Source organism: Gasterosteus aculeatus, chromosome 12, assembly GCF_964276395.1.
Source record: "Gasterosteus aculeatus chromosome 12, fGasAcu3.hap1.1, whole genome shotgun sequence".
Classification (NCBI taxonomy): Eukaryota; Metazoa; Chordata; class Actinopteri; order Perciformes; family Gasterosteidae; genus Gasterosteus; species Gasterosteus aculeatus.
The window spans coordinates 13,775,631-13,795,191 of NC_135700.1; the positions used below are offsets into that span (position 1 = coordinate 13,775,631).

The 19,561-nt window shown below is 44.5% G+C and overlaps 3 protein-coding genes across 3 annotated transcripts; 1 reads left to right on the forward strand and 2 right to left on the reverse strand.

Annotated features, from left to right (window-relative positions):
* Positions 1-5,982: 5,982 nt before the first annotated feature.
* On the reverse strand, positions 5,983-9,829 carry LOC120830820 (protein phosphatase 1 regulatory subunit 3E). Its single transcript, XM_040195745.2, has one exon. It carries the CDS (start codon positions 9,181-9,183, stop codon positions 8,260-8,262), a length of 924 nt encoding a protein of 307 aa, XP_040051679.2. The 5' UTR covers positions 9,184-9,829; the 3' UTR covers positions 5,983-8,259.
* On the forward strand, positions 8,466-12,229 carry LOC120830814 (uncharacterized). Its single transcript, XM_040195737.2, has 3 exons — positions 8,466-9,967; positions 10,106-10,316; positions 10,643-12,229. The coding sequence occupies exons 2-3, from the start codon at positions 10,122-10,124 to the stop codon at positions 11,477-11,479; spliced, it is 1,032 nt and encodes a 343-aa protein (XP_040051671.2). The 5' UTR covers positions 8,466-9,967; positions 10,106-10,121; the 3' UTR covers positions 11,480-12,229.
* Positions 12,230-12,283: 54 nt separating this feature from the next.
* atmin (ATM interactor) lies at positions 12,284-18,986 on the reverse strand. The gene is made up of 4 exons (XM_040195701.2): positions 18,585-18,986; positions 16,547-16,672; positions 16,093-16,292; positions 12,284-15,984 (listed from the first exon to the last, which is right to left on the reverse strand). Exons 1-4 carry the CDS (start codon positions 18,813-18,815, stop codon positions 14,235-14,237), a joined length of 2,307 nt encoding a protein of 768 aa, XP_040051635.2. The 5' UTR covers positions 18,816-18,986; the 3' UTR covers positions 12,284-14,234.
* Positions 18,987-19,561: the final 575 nt, after the last annotated feature.

Consider the following 19,561-nt stretch of genomic DNA (forward strand, 5'->3'; position numbering starts at 1 on the left):
TGAAGTAGAGACGGTTGATGACAACTGGCTTTGTCAATACTTAAGGATGTACGTGAGAACAGGTTGCACAGTGCGTCTCACTGACGTGCTGATGAAGTGTGAAACTTGATTGTTTCTCTGTCGTAGTTGAAGTGACACGGGTCACAGAAGGAGGGCAGCAGAGAGTAAACTCCAAACCTCAGGAGGAAAACTCATCTCATATGCTGAGTCTCGGTGCACACGTGCATGAAGCACATTGGTTTGGTTCATCACACAGAATGAACTTCCCCCAGCACGTGTGCTTAAAACAGCCTTTAACACACATCAGAACTGTGTCCGTCTTCATGTAGGCATATTTACAAATATTTCCAGCTGTATACATGTGAGGCTGTACCAGAACACAAATCAAAACATAAACAGCATGCTGAGAGAATTACATAAAGAACTATATGATCTCATTCAATTCAATTAAATATTGAGCTTGATTCAGCCTGGTCTCATCCAGCATTTTCTAGCTATTGGACAGATTGTGGACTCCTGCACCCATGGGTGGATGTTCAAAAGCGTGGAGGTCGTACCAGTGGCTAAGTTAAGGGTCACTTTAAGGCTACAACACATCCAGTCACACGTTCGCTGCATGTGACCTGCGCTGTCTGTAGGAGCGAGTCAGAGACACAAGGAGGAGGTGCTCGGGGAGTGAAGACGGCCACACAGAGAGGAAGAGCGAGAGTGCAGCCACATCATTATTTCATGAGACCCGATGTGAGTGCTCTGCACCCAAAGGTAACAGGGATTATGGAGATGTAGCCACTAGGGTGAAAATGATAGGATTCAGGTTACCAGAGGCTAGAGAGGGCGATCTAAATATACTCACAGACCCCCCTCCTTCACACACACGGAGGGATACGTATAAACAATATGGCAGTCATTTCGCGTTCAAGCTTGACCACTTCTTTGTGCCTGATACATCTCCAGCCCTCATCTGCAGAAACCAAACAGGCCGACTAATATTTGCCACTATACCAGTGGCGCTTTGCCGAATCACACACAGGCCCTGTCCTGCCCGTCAACAGCAGACACGGTTTTTATTTAGAAAAGAAGGCGGGGCGAGAATCGGTGATGTCATTCCTGGTGACAAATGTACCATGGCACCTCTGCAGGAGGGACAATGATGAGGAGGGACAATTGAGCATATAAAGGGACACACAGGGAGAGTCTGGCATCTTTGGCTCTGGTTACTGACACATCGGAGAGACACACCAGGTTAATACAACATACATCTTTGTATGTTATTTTTCTAGTGAAGGCCATGCCTAAAAGGAGCAGTTTCACGCTGTATTTTGCCTCAACAAATGTTCAGGAGGAGATTCATAATGTTTCACACACACACACACATATATATAAACACACACACATCACTTCGGCTAATTAACTTTATGTGAAGCAGTTAATTAGCTGAACTAATATAATGGTTTTATCCACAAAGCATGCATTGAGTGCAGCTAGAAATACCTGGACATGGACATGCCCGACAATCTAGCACCAGATAATCAACCAACTCTGACATTCTAATATTCTATAAAGCTCGGTAAGAATAGAAAAAGTCAAGACTATTCCATTCAGTCGTATCTTTGCATCCATGTCATCGTCTCAGCCACACCTTTATGCTCCTGTCCATTCATGCAGTTAAACTAACGGCGAGAAAACATACAAACTGACGACACGGAAGGCCCGGGCAGCGGGCGACAGTGCTGACCACTGCATCCCTGCGCCACCCACCATGCAAATGACCTAATCAAATTAACCCAACCGTATCACGAGTCCTGTCCTCAACCTCCAGACCTCAATGGTCCAACATCAATGATTATCTCCTCCCACCACGAGGTTCCTCGACATGCAATCACTCAAATATATAATTTATACAAGTGTGCTGACTAGCTGCACAGCTGATGAGAATTGGGAAACAGTCAATAGGCTATTTACGAGTGTGCCTCTGGCCGACCACTGCAAAAAAAAAAAAAGTACTTTGTCTTCGAAACTGGCGAGGCAGGGAGATGAGCTGGTCGAGGCGGCGGAGCAGGACACTGGGCTTACATACTGGAGGCGAGTAGAGGCAATCAAGAAGATCATCAGCAGGTGGCAGGAATTGCTTGATGATCTCAACTAGACCAGCTGACAACCAGGAGGGGGAGGGGAAAACACTCAAAAGACAGACAGACCCAACAGTTGCATGTAAAGTGATGTGAGTGCATTAATATCAGAATCAGAATCAGAAACATGTGTATCAGAAACAAGTATGTTGGACATATGAGGAATTTGTCATGGTCTGTGAAAGAATCTTTGCTGTAAACAGCTGCCTGCTGCACCCGGAAATCAAAACAGTGCGGTGAACTGCTATGATTTTCACATGTTGATATTAGCCGCTATGAGCAGATGAAGGACACATGTATTCTGTGCAATTTTCAAGCATTACCGCAACATTAACAAAGTCTTCACATTAGCAAGTGACAGCAGTATCTAAACATTTTTGGTTTAGTAAAAAAAATACTAAATGCTATAAATAAACGCTTACCGGACATAAGTATGGCATGTAGCTTTGGCAAGTTGCCATTGTTTTGTTGGGGAAGAATTTCCTGGTCTAAATATAGTGTGCGGAGAAGCGAATCATCTTTTTGGCTCATAAACACAAGATAGTGGAAACTTCCGGTGAGAGCTATAAGTCAGGAACGCTTCCCACAAATCCAGGTCTTATTTGTGTGTGTGAGCTCATGTTTTCTTACCTAAAAAAAGCTGTGACGTAACTCACTGTTTATCGTCGACCTACTTACAGGGTTGAACATGAACGGCCCAACAGATAAAACTGTATCTTCTTCACTGCACTTCCTCCTGCGTCTTGGGCTGCCGCCGCCATCAATATTTCACAATGTACACTGTAAAAACATCACGTTGGCTCACAACAAGCACTCGTGTGTTTTGGACCTTTCACCTGTGACATAGTTGGGCTCATATGGGATGTCCATAATAATAATATATTAATTATAACACTAATTCCCCATAGTTCCAGCAAAAGACATAAAATGAATTACACACACTTAATAAACAGTAATACACACTCATGGGATCAAATCAATTGAGACAATAAATAAAATATATACTGATAATAAAACAAGGAAACTGGGACCATTCAATGGGGATTTATAGGACATGTGCTGTAAAGAAGGAGGAAAATAAGTAAGGAAGACAAGTAGGTTGTTTGACGAGGATTCACTCTGACGCCTGCCACATTGGATTGTTACCTCTTTGTGAATAAGGAAATAATTGTGTGTTAAGGAAAGAATGTGTTTTGAGGCAAAGGAGAAAGAGCTGTTTTAACAGGTTAAAGGTTTGGGGTAAAGCAACATGATTTAGAATGATAGAGGAAGATTGCTGTAATCAACCAGACGAGGAAGCCATCTTAGCACGAGCAGACGCTTACAAACAACAAACATTTTCCCACGTGGTCAAATACCATTTAGCCGGTTCATTATTCAGATCCAGCGCTCACTGAGCCAACGTAATGGCCGTATATTCCCTAGAATATGGCTGAGCAGGATCAATGTTCTGGCACAGCATTTTTTCTGAATGCCTCACATTCATTTTTTAATGCTAGAAATCCTGAAAACTATTCGGGTGCGTCGAAGTGACCACAACAACGGAGCAGCAGGCCGAAAGTCGGATGAGCCAGGAGAGGCAGTGGCGATGAAAAAGGCTCTGAGGTTGCAGTGTAATAAAGCCCGACGCCTGAGGGAGAGAACAATCCTGGTGTCTTCATCGCATGAGCCGTTACGTAAGCAGCTGTTGGTACACAGACCGTGATAAAACATTGATTCCGGTTTACCACATTTGGTGATTACCCTGACAAATACAGGAAACGTGCTCCTTGCCTTTGCATATTCAGTATTAGAAACACACTTGTGCCAAAAGTCAAGTTTGCAGTGAAATTACTAGTCGATCTTCGTACAGAATATCTCATGTGTTTGACACGGCAGGCGAATCGAAATGATCATGTCTGACATTAGATATCTGATCTCTCTTTATCTTTATTGTGGGTGTTTACTTGATATTGCACTTTGCGCGGGCCGCCGAGTGACTCGCACTAATTAAATTGTGATCTCCCAGCAGGCTTTTATTGAGTGGCCATATGGACTTAGTAGTTAAAAAAAAAAATCATTGAGCTGGAATGCGGAGCAGCTAGAAACTTTCAGGATGCTTTAAAGAGTAGACATTCAACTCCCTCTGAATGTGGGTGAAAAAGTCATCACTGGCATGAAGGTTAGGCAGGATCACGTTGCTAATCGGACACAGAGCCTCCCCAATATATACACAACATACACCTGCACTGACAAGGCTTTAAATGCAACACATATTCACTGTTAAAAGTAGAAATTTTATATTCATTGTATTTGGATATTTGCTAACCAGAATACATTTAACTGATGACTGACTGGAACATGCAGTTGCATTATTAAGTCAATCTACAGTTAAACATTAACAAAACATTTTCCCCTTGAGGAATTACTTGCATGTGGTTTGAAGTGAAAAAGATAAAACATACTATGATAATCTTTTTATAAGAGCTTTTATATGCTGCTTCTTGTACATTTCTATGTGATTCAGGCCCAACCCCCCCTTCCCACATGCAGGGGGGGGCGTGGTGTCGGACTGCAATCGATTCAAGGACATGTCCTCAACCATGTCTACAATGGCGATGACTACAGCCCACTGCAGTATGCTGCCTTATGAACGGGAACAGCAGGGCACCTACATACACATCTGCTGCATGTACATATACACAGCACATGCAATATATATATATATCTGTCAACATCTGGTTAAAAATTTAGTTTCCATCACAAATGCCTTTATTAACCATTGTTTTACCAAAATATAAGAGTACAAATACATGTATTTTAGACATGCAAACATGGTTCACTTCGAAAGAGAAAACAAAAGACAGCACGTATTATAGATGAACAGACAAATGACTTCAGATGTTACAGACGGTTGCATAGGATTTACAAAACCAAAAGACTTAACAGTCAATTCAGTACCAAAGAATGGTTGAGACTAATTTAGGCTTCCCAAATTGACAGAAAAAAGCAGTAAAACATTACACATAATGGAAACCATCTTTCATACATATATATATATACATATATATATATATATATATATATATATATATATATATATATATATATATATATATATATATATATACATATATATATATATATATATATATATATATATATATATATATATACATATATATATATATATATATATATAGTGACTTTCAACCTTCTCTTGTTCTCCCTCAAAGTGCATTAGACCTGTCTGCTCAGTACATCTACAATCATAAGTCGCTTATTAGTATCTGGGATTACCGATCTTGCCCAGATGTATCCCCCTGTCATTGTCCAGAGTCCATGTTTGCATCCATCAGTAATCACAACTTCTTAACAAACAAGCATTTGCATTCTTCATTCCTCCAGCTACACATTGCTAAGCAAACTTATATTTTAGTAAGGCAGTGTACACAGTTGTTTCCAATGTAATCCTTTCTTTCAGATACACTGCTCCCATTGTGCTACATATATCAGGGGAGATTCTGCAGAAAACATTCTTTTGAGACAAATTACTGCAGTTAGTAACCAGAATATTGTGATCATTCAATATAGCAGCTAGTGTGCTTTAGGATTTCTTTGAGTTTGGGCAACTACATTGTTTCTCAACTTCCCATGATCATCTGAAGACAACTTGTCCAATTCACCTCACAACTTCGCTTTGAAAATACTTACACACACACACAAAACGTAGAACAGTAACGGGAAGACATTCAATATGAAACATTAAGACATTTATATACATAAATATATACCTGTGAATTCTGAAGCTCTATGGTAGCTGGTAGCTCTATGGTACCAAGCTTTATGGTAGAGATGCAAACAGCAGTAAAACTTTGCGCAGGTATTTTACTAGTTTCCATGTTACAGCATGTCAATGTCCTTTATGTTATCACAAATCTGGTCGGGACATGTCAAAACCAAATGTTAAAATCTAAAAAATCTAATCTGTGTGAGGAGTGATGCTTCATATAATGAGTTCTGGTTTGGCCCAGTATGAATGTTTGTACAAGGTTTACAGAACAATGTGCAAATACACACTGATTCAACAACATAACACACGTTAAGCATTGTCCATCCCAGAGCGTCTATATCCACGGTGGACTCAAACTAACAGGCGATAAAATGCAAGTCTGTGTGTGATAAATGGAGAGAAAGGTCACTTTAACTGTGATGGCCATCTATCACTTTAGCAAAACTATTCTAACAACATCGTATTCAGAGACAAACATTGCAGATGGTGGAACGGCTCCAAAGACAAAGTGTTTACAGGAATAGTCTTTTTCCACATCCCAACCTGATGGGCTATTAAAATGGAGAGCCTCCCTCTACGGCCGTGATGATGTAAACAAAAGTGATCTTCCGATTACAGTCAGAGCACTGGAAATAAAAGCATGGAGCTTGTTGTTCCTCTATTTGCTAAACTGGAGTCTCAACTTGCCAAAATCATTCATGATATTCTACACTTACAGAAAGCACAATGAAGATTTACTTTGGAATTAAACGTGTTTTCCTACGACGGGCAAGCATGTTCACCACAAAGTACAGGTGTGGAAGACAGACCACCAGGGGAATAAACGCTTTTGTCTGTGAATGGTACGACTGCTTGGTGAACATCATTTATGGTCAAAGGAATGAAAATGAAGTGTCAAACAGCCCGGCGGCTGACACCCCTTCAGTCAGGTGTTAAGCGCAGCACTATTCATGCACAGTGGTGAGGATATTATCATACACTTTCACAGCAGTTTAAATTATTTGTCCAGTGAAATAGCTACTTGATCAAGAACACTGCGTCATGGAAAACAGTTACACAGTGCAATCAACCATAGAAATGAATACGCATTGTGTTTTCAATGTATCCGCTAGAAAATAATTGCTGCAAAAATAAAAACTGCTTTAAAACGATTAACCTGAAGAAGAAGAGAAAGGGTCTGAGGTAAATTTAACCTGGCAAACATTGCTACTATAAATGTATTTCCTGGTTTTGCTTACAGCTTACAGTGTTTCCTTCCTATCACAGTAGAGTATGAGAGTGTCAAGGCCCATTCTTTATAAACACACACTTTATGCTTTCATAGATGATGCAGTTATAATTTAGCTACAACGTTTTCTTTCCCTTTGAACTTTGGTTAGCAATCCTTGAACAATGAACTTTATTTTTTATTTTTTATAATTCGGCTAAGAAATATACAATGTGTGTTGAATAGGTGCAAATATATTGCTGGTTTATGAAGATTAAAAGCCACAAACTAAATCTCGGTTCCTGTAAAAGTTTAATTTTTAGTTGTTAAAGTTTAAGTATGACAGCCATAAAATGCATTTAGTCAAGCCAAATGAAGAAAATACTGTATTCAAAATATTCATTGCACAACTTCCCACATCAAGGCTTTAAATAAGGCATTTTCAATGGTATGACAGAGGGTAATTGTTTGGTTATTTTGTTGTTGTTGTTGTTGTTGTTGTTTTTTATAAAATAACCTACCAAATGTCTTAGTTCTGTCAACTCAATAAGACAAAGTGTGTGTGTGTGTGTGTGTTTCCCCCAGCCTGCAGGAGAGGAATATTATATATATAAGAATATTATACTAGGTTGATATCCATATTAGCCCAAATGTGAGGCTTTCTGGTTCTTATCAACACGATATATTTGCACACATGCGAAACACAACTGACCATTTAAAACATCTCCCTGCCATCGCATCATTTTTCAGCATCCCCTGAAAGGCACAGTGATGCCAAAAGTTGGCAATGCCCTGCACGTTTCCCATGTCACGTGTTTCTACATTACATAACGTGACTGTGCCCTCCCGAAGGTCACCAACAGAAGGCCCTGACGTCAAGGCAATTTATCTACCAGGATCCCTCTCCAGGCACCCATCAAGGCGTGTACCGCCAATCTTTGATCGTACATATGTTACCGCGTCGGGGCAAATATTCGAATTATAATGAGTATAGTATAAGTCTTTTTCAGTGTCGCGGCTCTGTGTGCAGCTCGCCGTTTGAGAAAAGAACATCTTTAATAAGCCACAGTCATACTTAAGGTGCCCGGTGATCAGTTACGCGCAAATTTACGCACGCAGTGTGCCACTGCAGACCACAAGCACGACAGCGCTCAGATAAAGTGAATCCATCCATTCTCCCATTCCCGCGGCGGGGACATCTTGAACCGGTGACGCCGAACTTTGTAGTTGTTCCCGTTATTATTGTCCCAGAACTCCGTCCCGCCGACACAGTATTTGATTGCGAACTGAAAGGTGCCTCCGTTGTCGAGGTAAGTGGGCATGACTATCTTGAAACGGAACTTGTCAGTGTCCCCTTTGCTGGAGTCCGGCACGTATGAGGCCAGGCTGTCCATACATGTTAGCCAGTTATTCAGAGAATAGCGCAAAGAGACGCTCTTTTCGAAAGCCAGATTCAGCACGCGCACAAACCCGGACATGCTGAATTCGTCCACCTGCACGGTCTCCAGCAGGACCTTCACCTCCCTCACTTTCTGCTCAAAGCCCGGTAGCGTCCCCGGGTTGGTGAACTGCAACTCCATCAGCATAGACTGCGCAGGGGCGCGCGGGAATTTGGTGTCCAGGTGATGGAGGTCGGGGTGTCCCTTGGCCAGTTTGGCCAGTATGCGCTCCGGCACCTCTGGCTCATCTGTATCGTCGAAGTGCTTCACCGAAATGAGCTCCAGGCCGAGGGAGTCGGCGAAGCGGACCCTTTTCTGACTGGTTGGACTCCTGCTGCGGGATATCTCCAACTTGGCTCTCTCGGTGGGCGTGGGCAGAGATTTGCACCTGCGGCGCAGACTCGGACTCTGTGGCGGCTTCAGGAAGACCTCTCTGCCCCTCGGTCTCTCTTCCACCACGGGGCTCTCGATGGCTTCACAGGTGGCGTGCATCGTGTCGAAATCTTCCCCGTCGTCGAGGCGCGGGTTCGCCGCTGCCAGGCTGCCGAACAGTCCGGCTATGCAGCTGTAGTTCCTCGGCAGGCAATTCTTAGGGGGCAGCATGATCACGGCGTGACGCGCGCACTCAGCTTCCATAAAATGCAGCAGTTCCTTGCACTGCGGAGTCCGAGTCGGTCGTGATGACCGACCTGCGCGTCGAGCGATGCGGCCGTCAGGTGTCAGTGTCTCCCCCTCGCCGATAGGCGCTCCGGCTGCGTCACGGGTTGACAGCGTGCAGCTCTGGACCAATAGAAACAAGTGCTTGTTGGGGCTTAGAGATCGGTTACTTTAAATTTCGGTGTGTGTGATGAAAAGCAATATACATCACACTGTCTGCTTATTGCAAATATGTATATATTAAATAAGGAAACCGCTTTCCTCTCGGCTGCGAGCATCGCTCGTCATTATTTCCATGTGGTGACGTGCGGCGTCCTCTCACAGCTGACGAGTGTGACGTCAGCTGAAGCTCTACGTGCAGAAGTGAATGTCTCGCCCAACCAAAATGGCTTCCTCCTTCACAAGAGGCAAGCCGGTTTACTTCCTCTAGTTCACACTGTGGCTCGATCCTTGGTCTAATGTCCCCAGTCAAGCGTAAAGAAACGACATTATAAATAAAATTTGCATTATTCATGCCATCATTTCCCGACCATTAAGTCTCCTCCGTGTTACTTTATTCTATTGTACTACGATGAGTTATTGCACAGATGTTATATTTCATCTGGAGCTCTGACAGCAGCACATTCAGCCCGCCCCCTTTCGTCACGTCACATCCTCTCAGCGCAGCCTCTACGGGTTGCTATGGCGACGGTGTTGCAGCTCGTCGCTACAGACATTCACTGCTGTTACTACACTTTGTCGACCGGAAAGGAAAGTGACCACGGTGAGTAGTGACACAACTTTATGAGACAACTTTATTATAGTTTTTTATGAGTCAAAATCAACACGGTGAGTAAAGATTGATGTGACGTTTCTAACGTTTTAAACAAAGCTCTTTGTTCCTGGTTCTGTTTATTTGTAGTTACCACCATGACTGCATGATGGCGACACAAAAAGAAGCGGAGCCCCCAGCTGTGAATGGATCCGACCAGGAGCTTCCAACACAACAGGAGCTCTGGGAGCCGAAACCGGAGAGGGGACATGTGGATGTCCTTCTAGATATTAGCGAGGAGGACTTCATGAAAGAAATGGAGCCACACGAGTATCACTGTTACTCCGGTTTGGAAGAAGCTGTAAGCAAATGAATATCTTCTTAGTAACCTTGCCTTGATCTGATTTAGTGATGTATCGTTAAGCTTTTGTACCAACAATGCATGTTGATTTTAAATGTCAGCGGAAAAATCCCTTTCAGATAAGAACAAATGTATAAACCATCTGCTGCAATTACTTATTCATTATTATTCCAAGTATTTTCACAGTCACAGGATTTATCCGAATATTGGTAAAAGTTACTCAGTCGTACCTTCTATCATCATTCCCACATACTTTCAGCATTGATATGGCTCAATGAGTAATTATTTTCAGTTGAAACATATTAAAACTCTTATTCTGTTAACAGGTTCATGGTTGGGCAAGAGTTGCTCCACTGAGCTGTATATTTTTGACTCAAAAAACCTGCAAAAAAACAAAGCAGGCTGACAAGCCAATGCCCTTGTGCGTTGACCCGGCAACCCCTGATGCCAACAGCTCAACCTGGATCGCAGAGAACCGCTGTGAGTCTCATGGGGGCCCGCAAAACAGCTTCAAGAAATCCCTCGCACCGAACCAGCACGCGGGCTGCTCGGGTAACACCGACTCGGCAGCTCTGCAGAAGGATGCTTCAGAATGGCCCGTCCTCACTCCCATCCAGACAACCACGTCAAAACCTCCACTCAAAGAAAAGGCCGAGAGGGAAGAGGCACTCAGGGCCACGTCTGCGCTGGCTCACCACTTCCGCTCAAAATACTCGGACAACGGAGCAGCTAAGCCTCAGAAACACAGGCCTCAAATGATGTTTCCCATTAAAAACTTAACATTTTTACCACCAATTACGTTACAGCCCGCGAATCACCGGAAAGCCAGTGGCAAGAAGGCCCAAGAAGGGGGATCTACAGGGGGAAATATCTTCAATGCCAAGAGCAGGATGAAGGCAGCTGGCGTGGAGCACGTTGTTGACCCTGAGCTTCCCACTTACTCTGCAGTCCTGACCTCCAAGTACCGGCCATGTCAGCTCAACCCCGACTTGTTCTCTGCACCCAATAGGTATCAAGTACCCATGTCTTCCAAACCTGAGACCGGGCACCGCCATAGCTACGCACTGGCCAGGAGGCTCGCACAGGTCCTCCAGTCCAGCGCAGCATCAGGTCCACACGCCCACGTGTACCCGAGCAGGACTATGTACTATGCAGTCACTTGAACATCTCAGATTCAACAAACTGATAAAACAACAGTTTTATCAGTTTGCTTTTTATCGTGATTGCCTCAGACTCACATTTTGTTGTTTCCATTACATTACTTGGTAAAATATATACAAGTATGTGACATGTTCATTAAGGCAAACTAGTCCTGGCTGGAATCAGAAGGATCTACACATAACAGTCAAGTGAACAGATCCTTAAATGTTAAGCTATTTGTGTCATTAGAGCCTTTGTTTTGTTCTAGTTCCCACGAGTTCTTCTTCAGCTGTTGCAGTTACCTAGCAACGGTGCAGCTACCTCATAAGGAGCGAGGCAGTGCGTCTGCTTCCACTTAAACCTGAGCCCCGAGTTGCAGAACTGTTAGGACCGCGATGCACTGCAGACCACACGCGATGACTTCCACACGTCGCCAAACTACTGCATCTGCTGTCAAATTGGATTGTATTTAACTTTTAAGCAGGGTGTCCCTGACATATGTGGATGGGTTCTGGGTTACTATTGTACCAGGTATCAGCGCAGCATTATGCTGAGGTCCTTAATGCTGCAAGTCATGTTGGTCAACATTATTTACAATGTGAGATGCATGTAGCGCGGGGGGGGGGGAGATCAGCAGGATCTTGTTACATTGATTTCTTTACAAAAGGATCTTCTTACATTGCCTCTCTATACTACCTCTGATCCGCTTAGTGGGATTGTTCAATAATTAAAATAGCTGCTGTGTAAGCCTAATTAAAAGAATTGAAATAGTCCTACCTGAATGTGTCTGGACATGCAAAAAACTTGATTTACACAAGAGAACAAAATGTATAACACATTGTACAATTTATTCCACTGTGCTCTTTAGTGACCATGAGCACAATTTCAGAAGTTTATTACGAACATCTGTAGTGAAGCTTCAAAAATAAATCAAGGCAACCATCAACTCTACACATACAGGCACAAACTTAACTTGTTCTCAAACAAGTATTCTGTGCTGGGAAAATATCTGCATGCGCTCCCTATAAAGAGAAAATAAAGCACTGTAACGGACACTTAAGACGGAGAGGCTTCGACATAGTTATGTTTAAAGCAAGTCAAACATGTGTGTCAGCAGGGAGAAGCTGTGAAGACAGCAAAGTCCTTATAACCACCGGCAAATTATCCTTAAACAGTTTGGACATAATGCATAAAAACAGAGCATGTTATATGTGGGGCACTGTCTCCGTTCTGTTGATTCTTCAGTTTCGACCCTTCAACGAAACCCTTTATACTAGTTATCTTCCATAAAATGCTGCATAGCATCGTTTCCACGTGACAGAACAGAAATCAATAGCAACTATCCAGGACAATATTTCATGCAAGCGATGAAAATCCCAAAGTTGTTCATTTTTCTGCAACATAAATCGTGGGCAATTCAGATCGTTATTTTAAAGCAGCACATTGTCTGTAACAGAAGAAAAACTAATACTTAGGTTAAGGCACCAACAAAAATAAAAAGAACACGTAATCAAGGCCTTCAGCTCGAGGCTCCCAAAGTAAAATACAGAGTGAGGGGGCGCGCTGGTTAAAAGAGGTAACTTGGTGCAAATATATAATGGAATCGTAACATTAACTTTAGTTACTTGGAGAACGGATTAAAGAAAGAATAAGTGGTGCCTGTTAAGGTTGGACAACCTGATGATTCTAGCAAGCGATCCTCAAAATAAGGGGGTGAATACGTCCAACATCAGTGGTGAACCGCTATGCGTCTCTGTACAGTAACATTACTGCAGCTGGATATCCTTATAGCTTATTAATCACAACTACACACTTCAACTGACTGTTGACTGGCTGCAGAGGCCCAAAACACACAGAAAAAATATATTTTAAGAAACATCAAACTTCACAATCACATTTCAATTAAATGTGTGCAACAACTTACAAGATCAAACAGTTTTGCTTGTGCCACATCTGTATGAGTAACGCTTTGTTTCAGAGATGCATCCTAACGGCTTTAAGCAAAGCCTTGTTCACTGTTAAAGGCTTTATGGGATTTTACTTCATGAAAAATATAAAGCCGACTTCCACTGGTCGACTTTTCCTACTGGGTGCAAAGCTTGCAGGATGTTTTTAGAGTTCATAGAGTTGCTGGCCACTGGCAAGGCGACATCAATGATGCACAAGCTTAGAGTAGATATATAATGTTCCTCTACTGCGGACCACGTGAATGCTTCATGCACATTTCCAAACATAAACCAAATGTATGACAAGATTCGCCGTACAGCTGAGACCACATTGTATTCATGCAGAATATGCATTGCTGAGCGCCGGCATATGTTATAAGCTAAATTATAAGCCTTTTGTTGACAACCACGCACAGCTAACAATGTCATCTCTTTTAAAGGTGCAGATCTTACATTGAGGAAATGTTGAGTTATTTTTAAATCGCTAGTAAGACAGTTAAAACCAGTCACACTGGTTGTACATTGAAAAAATTAAAGTAAACTGGCATTTCAGACAAAATACACATACAATACATTACCTTATGTGCAAATAAATACGTAAACTGTCACCGGAGTGGCTGAGTCATGCCCGTTGAGCAATTAAAGTGCGGTCAGGATGTGCACCCGGAAAGGCTCTGGACATGATGTCTCCAGTGGAATGTTCTAAGACATTTTTTTGGCAGACTTCTTACTGCTTGGACTGTGGTCCACTGGGGGACAGCGCCAACCGTTTCCTCTTCCTGGGCCAAGCGGACGGGAGAATCCTGCTCAGGCAGACTCACTGAGAAGGGCTTCAGCTGTTGGGCCTCTCGGGGTGCTGAAAAAGAGCGCAAAGCTCCTCGCACGTCTGGGTTTCCACGGAGCTGAAGTGAGACTCCATGTTCCACGCCAGGTCGGCTGACAAGAAGTCATCCATGACCGTCTGCGTTTCGTTGCTCGTCAGGAAGAGGTGACCCAGGCCCTCGGCCTGGCTGGTCACAGTCTGCGTCTCTGTGCTGTTCAGCAGCCTGCCGTGTTCCCCCTGACTCACAAGAGTCTGGGCGGACAGGCCGGAGGAGAATAAAGGGAGATCCGTCTGGGTTTCTGTATCCGAAGACTCGGTGCTCATGGAAAAGCTGGAATGTCGCAGGATGCTGCTCAGGGGCATGTGGCTCCCGGCGTTCAGGAGGAAATTGAGGTCGGTCTGAGTCTGAGTATCGAATAGCTCCAGGTCGCTGGCCTGGGTTCGACTTGGTCCCTCATTTTGGTCTAGTTCGTCCATCAGGAGGAAGTCGGTCTGGGTCTGGATGTCAAGGGACTCCAGCGGCGCGTCCCCGCCCAGTCCTCCCAGCTCGCTCTCCTCCGTCTGGGTCTGGATGTGCACGGCGTTGAGGAACTCCTCAAAGTCAAAGTCGATGCCATTGTGCTGCTCCTGGACAGAACCCAGAACCGACCCGCAGCCTTCCGACGCCGCCGTGAGCTCCTGGTGGCCCGACATGCTGTCGGACAGAATGTGCTCAAGGTCATTCAACAAGGTCATCGTTTGGGTCTGATTATCTGCCATGTTGTTTGAGTTGAGCTCATCCGTCTGCACCCCGAAACACATTCCCCCGGCTGACTTGGGGTCCTCATAGATGCTGCTGCCGCCGAGCGTGTTGTGGATGTCCAGAGCGGTCTGAGTGGACACGCTGAGGGAGTCGCTGCCGAAGAGGTCGGAGCACATCATGGCGTGCTGCTGAGCCTTGTCGTCTGCCAGAGACGTCTGCGTCTGCCTGGTCTTGTATGGCGGCGCCAGCGAAGGAGGATAAGGAATTTCGGCAACGCTCTGAGTGTCTGTCTGAGCTCCAATGGAGGACGTGGCTCTCGCCTGGGAGGAGAAGGTCTGGGTTTCAACACTGACCGGCAGCAGCACTTGGGCACTCACGCTTATGTCTGTTTGGGCGCAGGACGACACAGAGGACTCGCCCCCCGGGTACAACCCCATCCCCTCGGCGACCCCCGCGCCTGTGGGCATTTCCGACAAGTACGACTTGTCCGTCTGAATGTTGGTGGAGGTGATTCTTCCCCGTTGTTCCACCAGGGTACCCGTGCTGGCAGGGTCCAGACTCGCCTGCACGCCGGTGCTGATCGGCCCGAGGCTCGAGCGGGACGTGGGCATGCTGTCCTTGAAACACAAGCTCTTGGCGTCCAGCTGGGGCACCACAGCTCCGTGCGGCAGCAGGTGGAGGGTGCCGACGGAGCCTCGGCTGTCCACAGCCAGCACCACAGACCTCAGAGCGCCGCCGTCTGTAGACGGGAGGAGGACGGGCAGGTGGGCCAGCTGCATCACAGGAACACTGACCAAAGCCATCTTGGGCTTTGGCAGGAGCAGCTTCTGGAGGCTCCTGCGGGGGTTGGAGTTCTGATTCACCAAATCCGCGATGTGGACAGTTGCACCGGACGGGGGCCCAGTCTCTGTCAGCACTGTGCTAGCGGGCCGGATCGGACAGGTTGACTCGTTGGTCGTAACCTTTTCAGGATCCCTTAACATTTTCTCCATCTTTCGCTTTTTCACTGGGGGAATTCTGTAAAAGGAAAAAAAAGGGACACAAGAGAAAGCCAGACAAATTAATGTTGAGCCAAACGTTAGGACAAGCTTCAGGACAATCCCGTTGGGCTTGGCGGGTACATGCCTGTGTTCTGTAGGGATCTCGTGACCGGTTCTGTAGATGTGTGAGAGTAGAGCCGCCCTGCTGGCGTAGGGGCAGCCGCACGTGCACTGGTACGTCTTGCCGCAGTCCTCTATGTGCCTCTTTAGGTCCCACTCGGTGCTGTAGCCGTTGGTGCACTTGAAGCACTTGTGTTTTTTTTCTGCATGCATCTTCATGAAGTGCTACAATAAAACAAAAGAAAGACCAAAGAACACGTTGCATACAGTTGATATTATCTGTTTTCCTTCTTTTATTCTCAGCATTGTGGGAGGGCTTGCAGATCGAAGAGGGTTTTATTCACATCATTCCTTTAAAAATTGACGTTTCAAACATATTTGGTGAGCAGCAACATTTCTATTCTACAGAACTGAAACCTCATCCTTCAATTTCATTGATCGCGAGGATAGAGTTACATATCATTGAAGGAACGGCTTACTTGTTTAACCAGGGAGAACTGGGAGAAGGGTCTGTTGGGCCCCCTGGGACAACCCTCAATTGGACAGCAGTAGAGCTTCTGAGAGCCCTTCATGTCCTTTCGGATGGTAGGATTCACAATACCATCCTGACGATACCAGCGAAAGACAAAAGAAAGAGGACAAAGCAGAGACATATTAGCATTTCAGCTGTTCATTACTCAGTGGCCATGGCTTATCGTAAGTGTTAAAGAATGAATAAGTACATTTAAAGTTGGAAAGTTGAACTGAGGTTTTCCTTAACCTACAATCTACAACTGCTGTAAAGAAAAAGATACTCAAAATGAACTATGGAGTAAAACTACAATGCTGTGAAATTATACCAATATCTGAAAGGTGACAGGAAGGGGTTGACAGCTATGATCTCAGATATTCCATATAGAACCTAAATGTTCAGGGGATAGCACACTGAATAAGATTGAATACATTGAATGAACGGTAAACAGAAAAACCCATCAACGTTCAGAACGGTCGTTACAACTGCAGCCTTGCAGTGGTCGCAGTCACCTCCATCTGCTGTAGCGCTGGAGGAAGCCCAACAGCTAGAGCTGACAAACACCCTCTGGCTTATCATGAGGAGTTAGCATAAACAGGTGATTTGTCTTTAGCGATCTGGTCGTACGTGGACCCCTGAGTCAGGTCACTCAATAGCTGGCTGTGGCCCAACAGAAGGAGAAACTCAACATCCCCGTCCTTTGCCAGACCACGTTGAGTTCAGTCTCTTAAGTGGCCATCGGCGAGTTTATTTCCTTATTCTGGGACCAAGTTCAACGCAGTGATGCCTCAGACTAACAGTAGAATTAGGCCGGTGATATAGACAGAAATATGAGCTGAATCTGCCCTAAACAGACATTTTATGAACTGGGGGAAGGAGTCTGAACCGGAATGAGTGAAAAAAGTTCAAATAAACTAAGTAAGTCGTCACAACCCACTAGAATAGGGTTGTGATATAATACATTACTTCTGTGCATTGCGTGCAGTAAAAATACAGGTGGTAGCAAGCGTACATAATTCAAACGCACATGGTGCCCGACAACAGGGCATCAGGGCTCATTCTTGCAGCCAGACGTGAATAATGAATGAATGAATAAAATAGAGTGAGCACAGTTCGCTTTTCTTCCATATCATGTCAAGAACAAGATATCATTTCCACTGCTGATAGAAGTATATTCTGCTCCCTTCCCCCTCTCTATTTACACAACTTCTAAAAAGGTCGTCTGTGATGAAAGTGTGACAGAGCATTAAAACACAAGGATGTGGGTTTGGGATCTTCGTTGGAAGACGTTTAGCAGGCCTACAAGAAGCAATCCACACAAACAGCAAACTATACACACACACTCAAAGTTACACTTAGATTATGACTTGACAACAGAATAGACGCAAACTAGTATTCCTGATTGCACCCTTGCTTTGTATAGAATTGTGCCTTTATTCACTCTTGCAGCTGCACAACCTGAAAGGCTTCCAAGATCTCGTTGGAACAAAAGGCAACCTTTCCCAGCAAAGAACTTTATTCATGGGGGGGGATTAGATGTCTTATTGGTAGCAGCCAGTCAGTTAGAAGTGAGACCACCGATAGTGGCGTGTGGTCAGAAAGAGGCCATTAACCATTACGTCAGAATACACGCTTTTATTTCGCACACTAGCCATCAGCGTCAAATGCAGAAAACTTCTAAAAATAATTCCTGTCCGCAACAACAAATAGTTGCCATGGAGAATCTAAGAGGGGAACTAATGAATCAGAAAGAGGGGGAAAAGCCGCGACCATCGGCGTGAATGGGTGACGTCATCTGACAGGGGGGACAGCACGGGGCGTCACTTGCAGACCAAAAAACAACTTTTATCAAACGCTAAAAAAAATAAACGCCTATACACGGTGACGTTTGCTACACCCCGGATGTTTGGGATGACTTGCGTTTTCCAGGGTAACGACACACGATAACAAGTTAGCATCGCAGTCACGTGGGAGCCTAAAGTAGGCGAGCGTTAGCCGTCGTTTACCTTCACTCGGTGCGATTTAACGAGGTGCATGTTCAACGCAGGTGTGTTGGGGAGAATCTTGCCACATCCTTCCACGGTGCAGAGGATGTTCGTCCTCACTTCTTTGGTCAGCTCCGTGATGGAAGGTTTTATTATGTCCCGTGACTGCGACAGAGGCTCTCCGGGACGCCGCGGACTGTCAGCAGCGTTGCTATCTCTGTTTCGTGCCTTGCTCGTCGCAGAGGCAGCCATGTTTCTATGTTGTCAGTCCATCTGTGTTTGGAAGAGAAGCCTGGACGAGGCATTGAGTGAAGGGTGCAATTCAGTCCCTCAGCATTGTCTGAAAGGCTGCTTCGCCGAGAGGACGTTGGGACGGCGCAACACGTCACATCCGGTGTAATGTTACACTTCCGTTTAGACTCGAATTTCGCTGCCTTGACCATGTGTCTTGTTTAGAATTGTTATTACCAAAAACATAGGATTTATTCTATATTAATAGATTAAAAAAACGGAATGTAAATTTGTTAATTTTCAGTTGTGTGATTTTACTTTTGCGAGGTATCAAAGACTGAATGGCTCGTGATGGGATCATAGTGGGTGTAAAAAGGATTGTCAGGCCAAAAAGGCATTTAAAATATACCCATCTTATATGCAGTTTGAAAATGTGTTTTTGAGTGTAACGGCGCCTTTGAACTCTACCCCATCTCTTTCAGTGTAGGTGTGATGGGAAGGAATCACTTCACCGTCAGTATTGACAGGAGTAACCATCAACTTTCAATGTGCATGTGGGCATCGGGGACGGACTTGTAAAATTCAATGCTTTGTGCACAAACCAGTGTTTATATAAAGCCTGAAACCAGCACCTGAAATGCTAATTAATCACAACTTAATGACATTCGATTTCAGACTTGTATAAAAAGCCAATATTCCACCATGTATTTTTGTAACAAAATGCACAACAAAAACATATTACAGTGCGGGAAGAATTGATGTGAAGA

What these genes read in the sequence shown, in the direction of transcription:
- LOC120830820 (XM_040195745.2), bottom strand. Translation starts at nt 9,183, where the DNA reads ATGGAAGCTGAGTGCGCGCGTCACGCCGTGATCATGCTGCCCCCTAAG.
- LOC120830814 (XM_040195737.2), top strand. Translation starts at nt 10,122, where the DNA reads ATGATGGCGACACAAAAAGAAGCGGAGCCCCCAGCTGTGAATGGATCC. An exon ending in ACTCCGGTTTGGAAGAAGCT is followed by an intron (nt 10,317 to 10,642) that starts GTAAGCAAATGA and finishes TTCTGTTAACAG; the next exon opens with GTTCATGGTTGGGCAAGAGT.
- atmin (XM_040195701.2), bottom strand. Translation starts at nt 18,815, where the DNA reads ATGGCTGCCTCTGCGACGAGCAAGGCACGAAACAGAGATAGCAACGCT. An exon ending in TTAAATCGCACCGAGTGAAG is followed by an intron (nt 16,673 to 18,584) that starts GTAAACGACGGC and finishes TGGTATCGTCAG; the next exon opens with GATGGTATTGTGAATCCTAC. An exon ending in GAGATCCCTACAGAACACAG is followed by an intron (nt 15,985 to 16,092) that starts GCATGTACCCGC and finishes TTCCTTTTACAG; the next exon opens with AATTCCCCCAGTGAAAAAGC.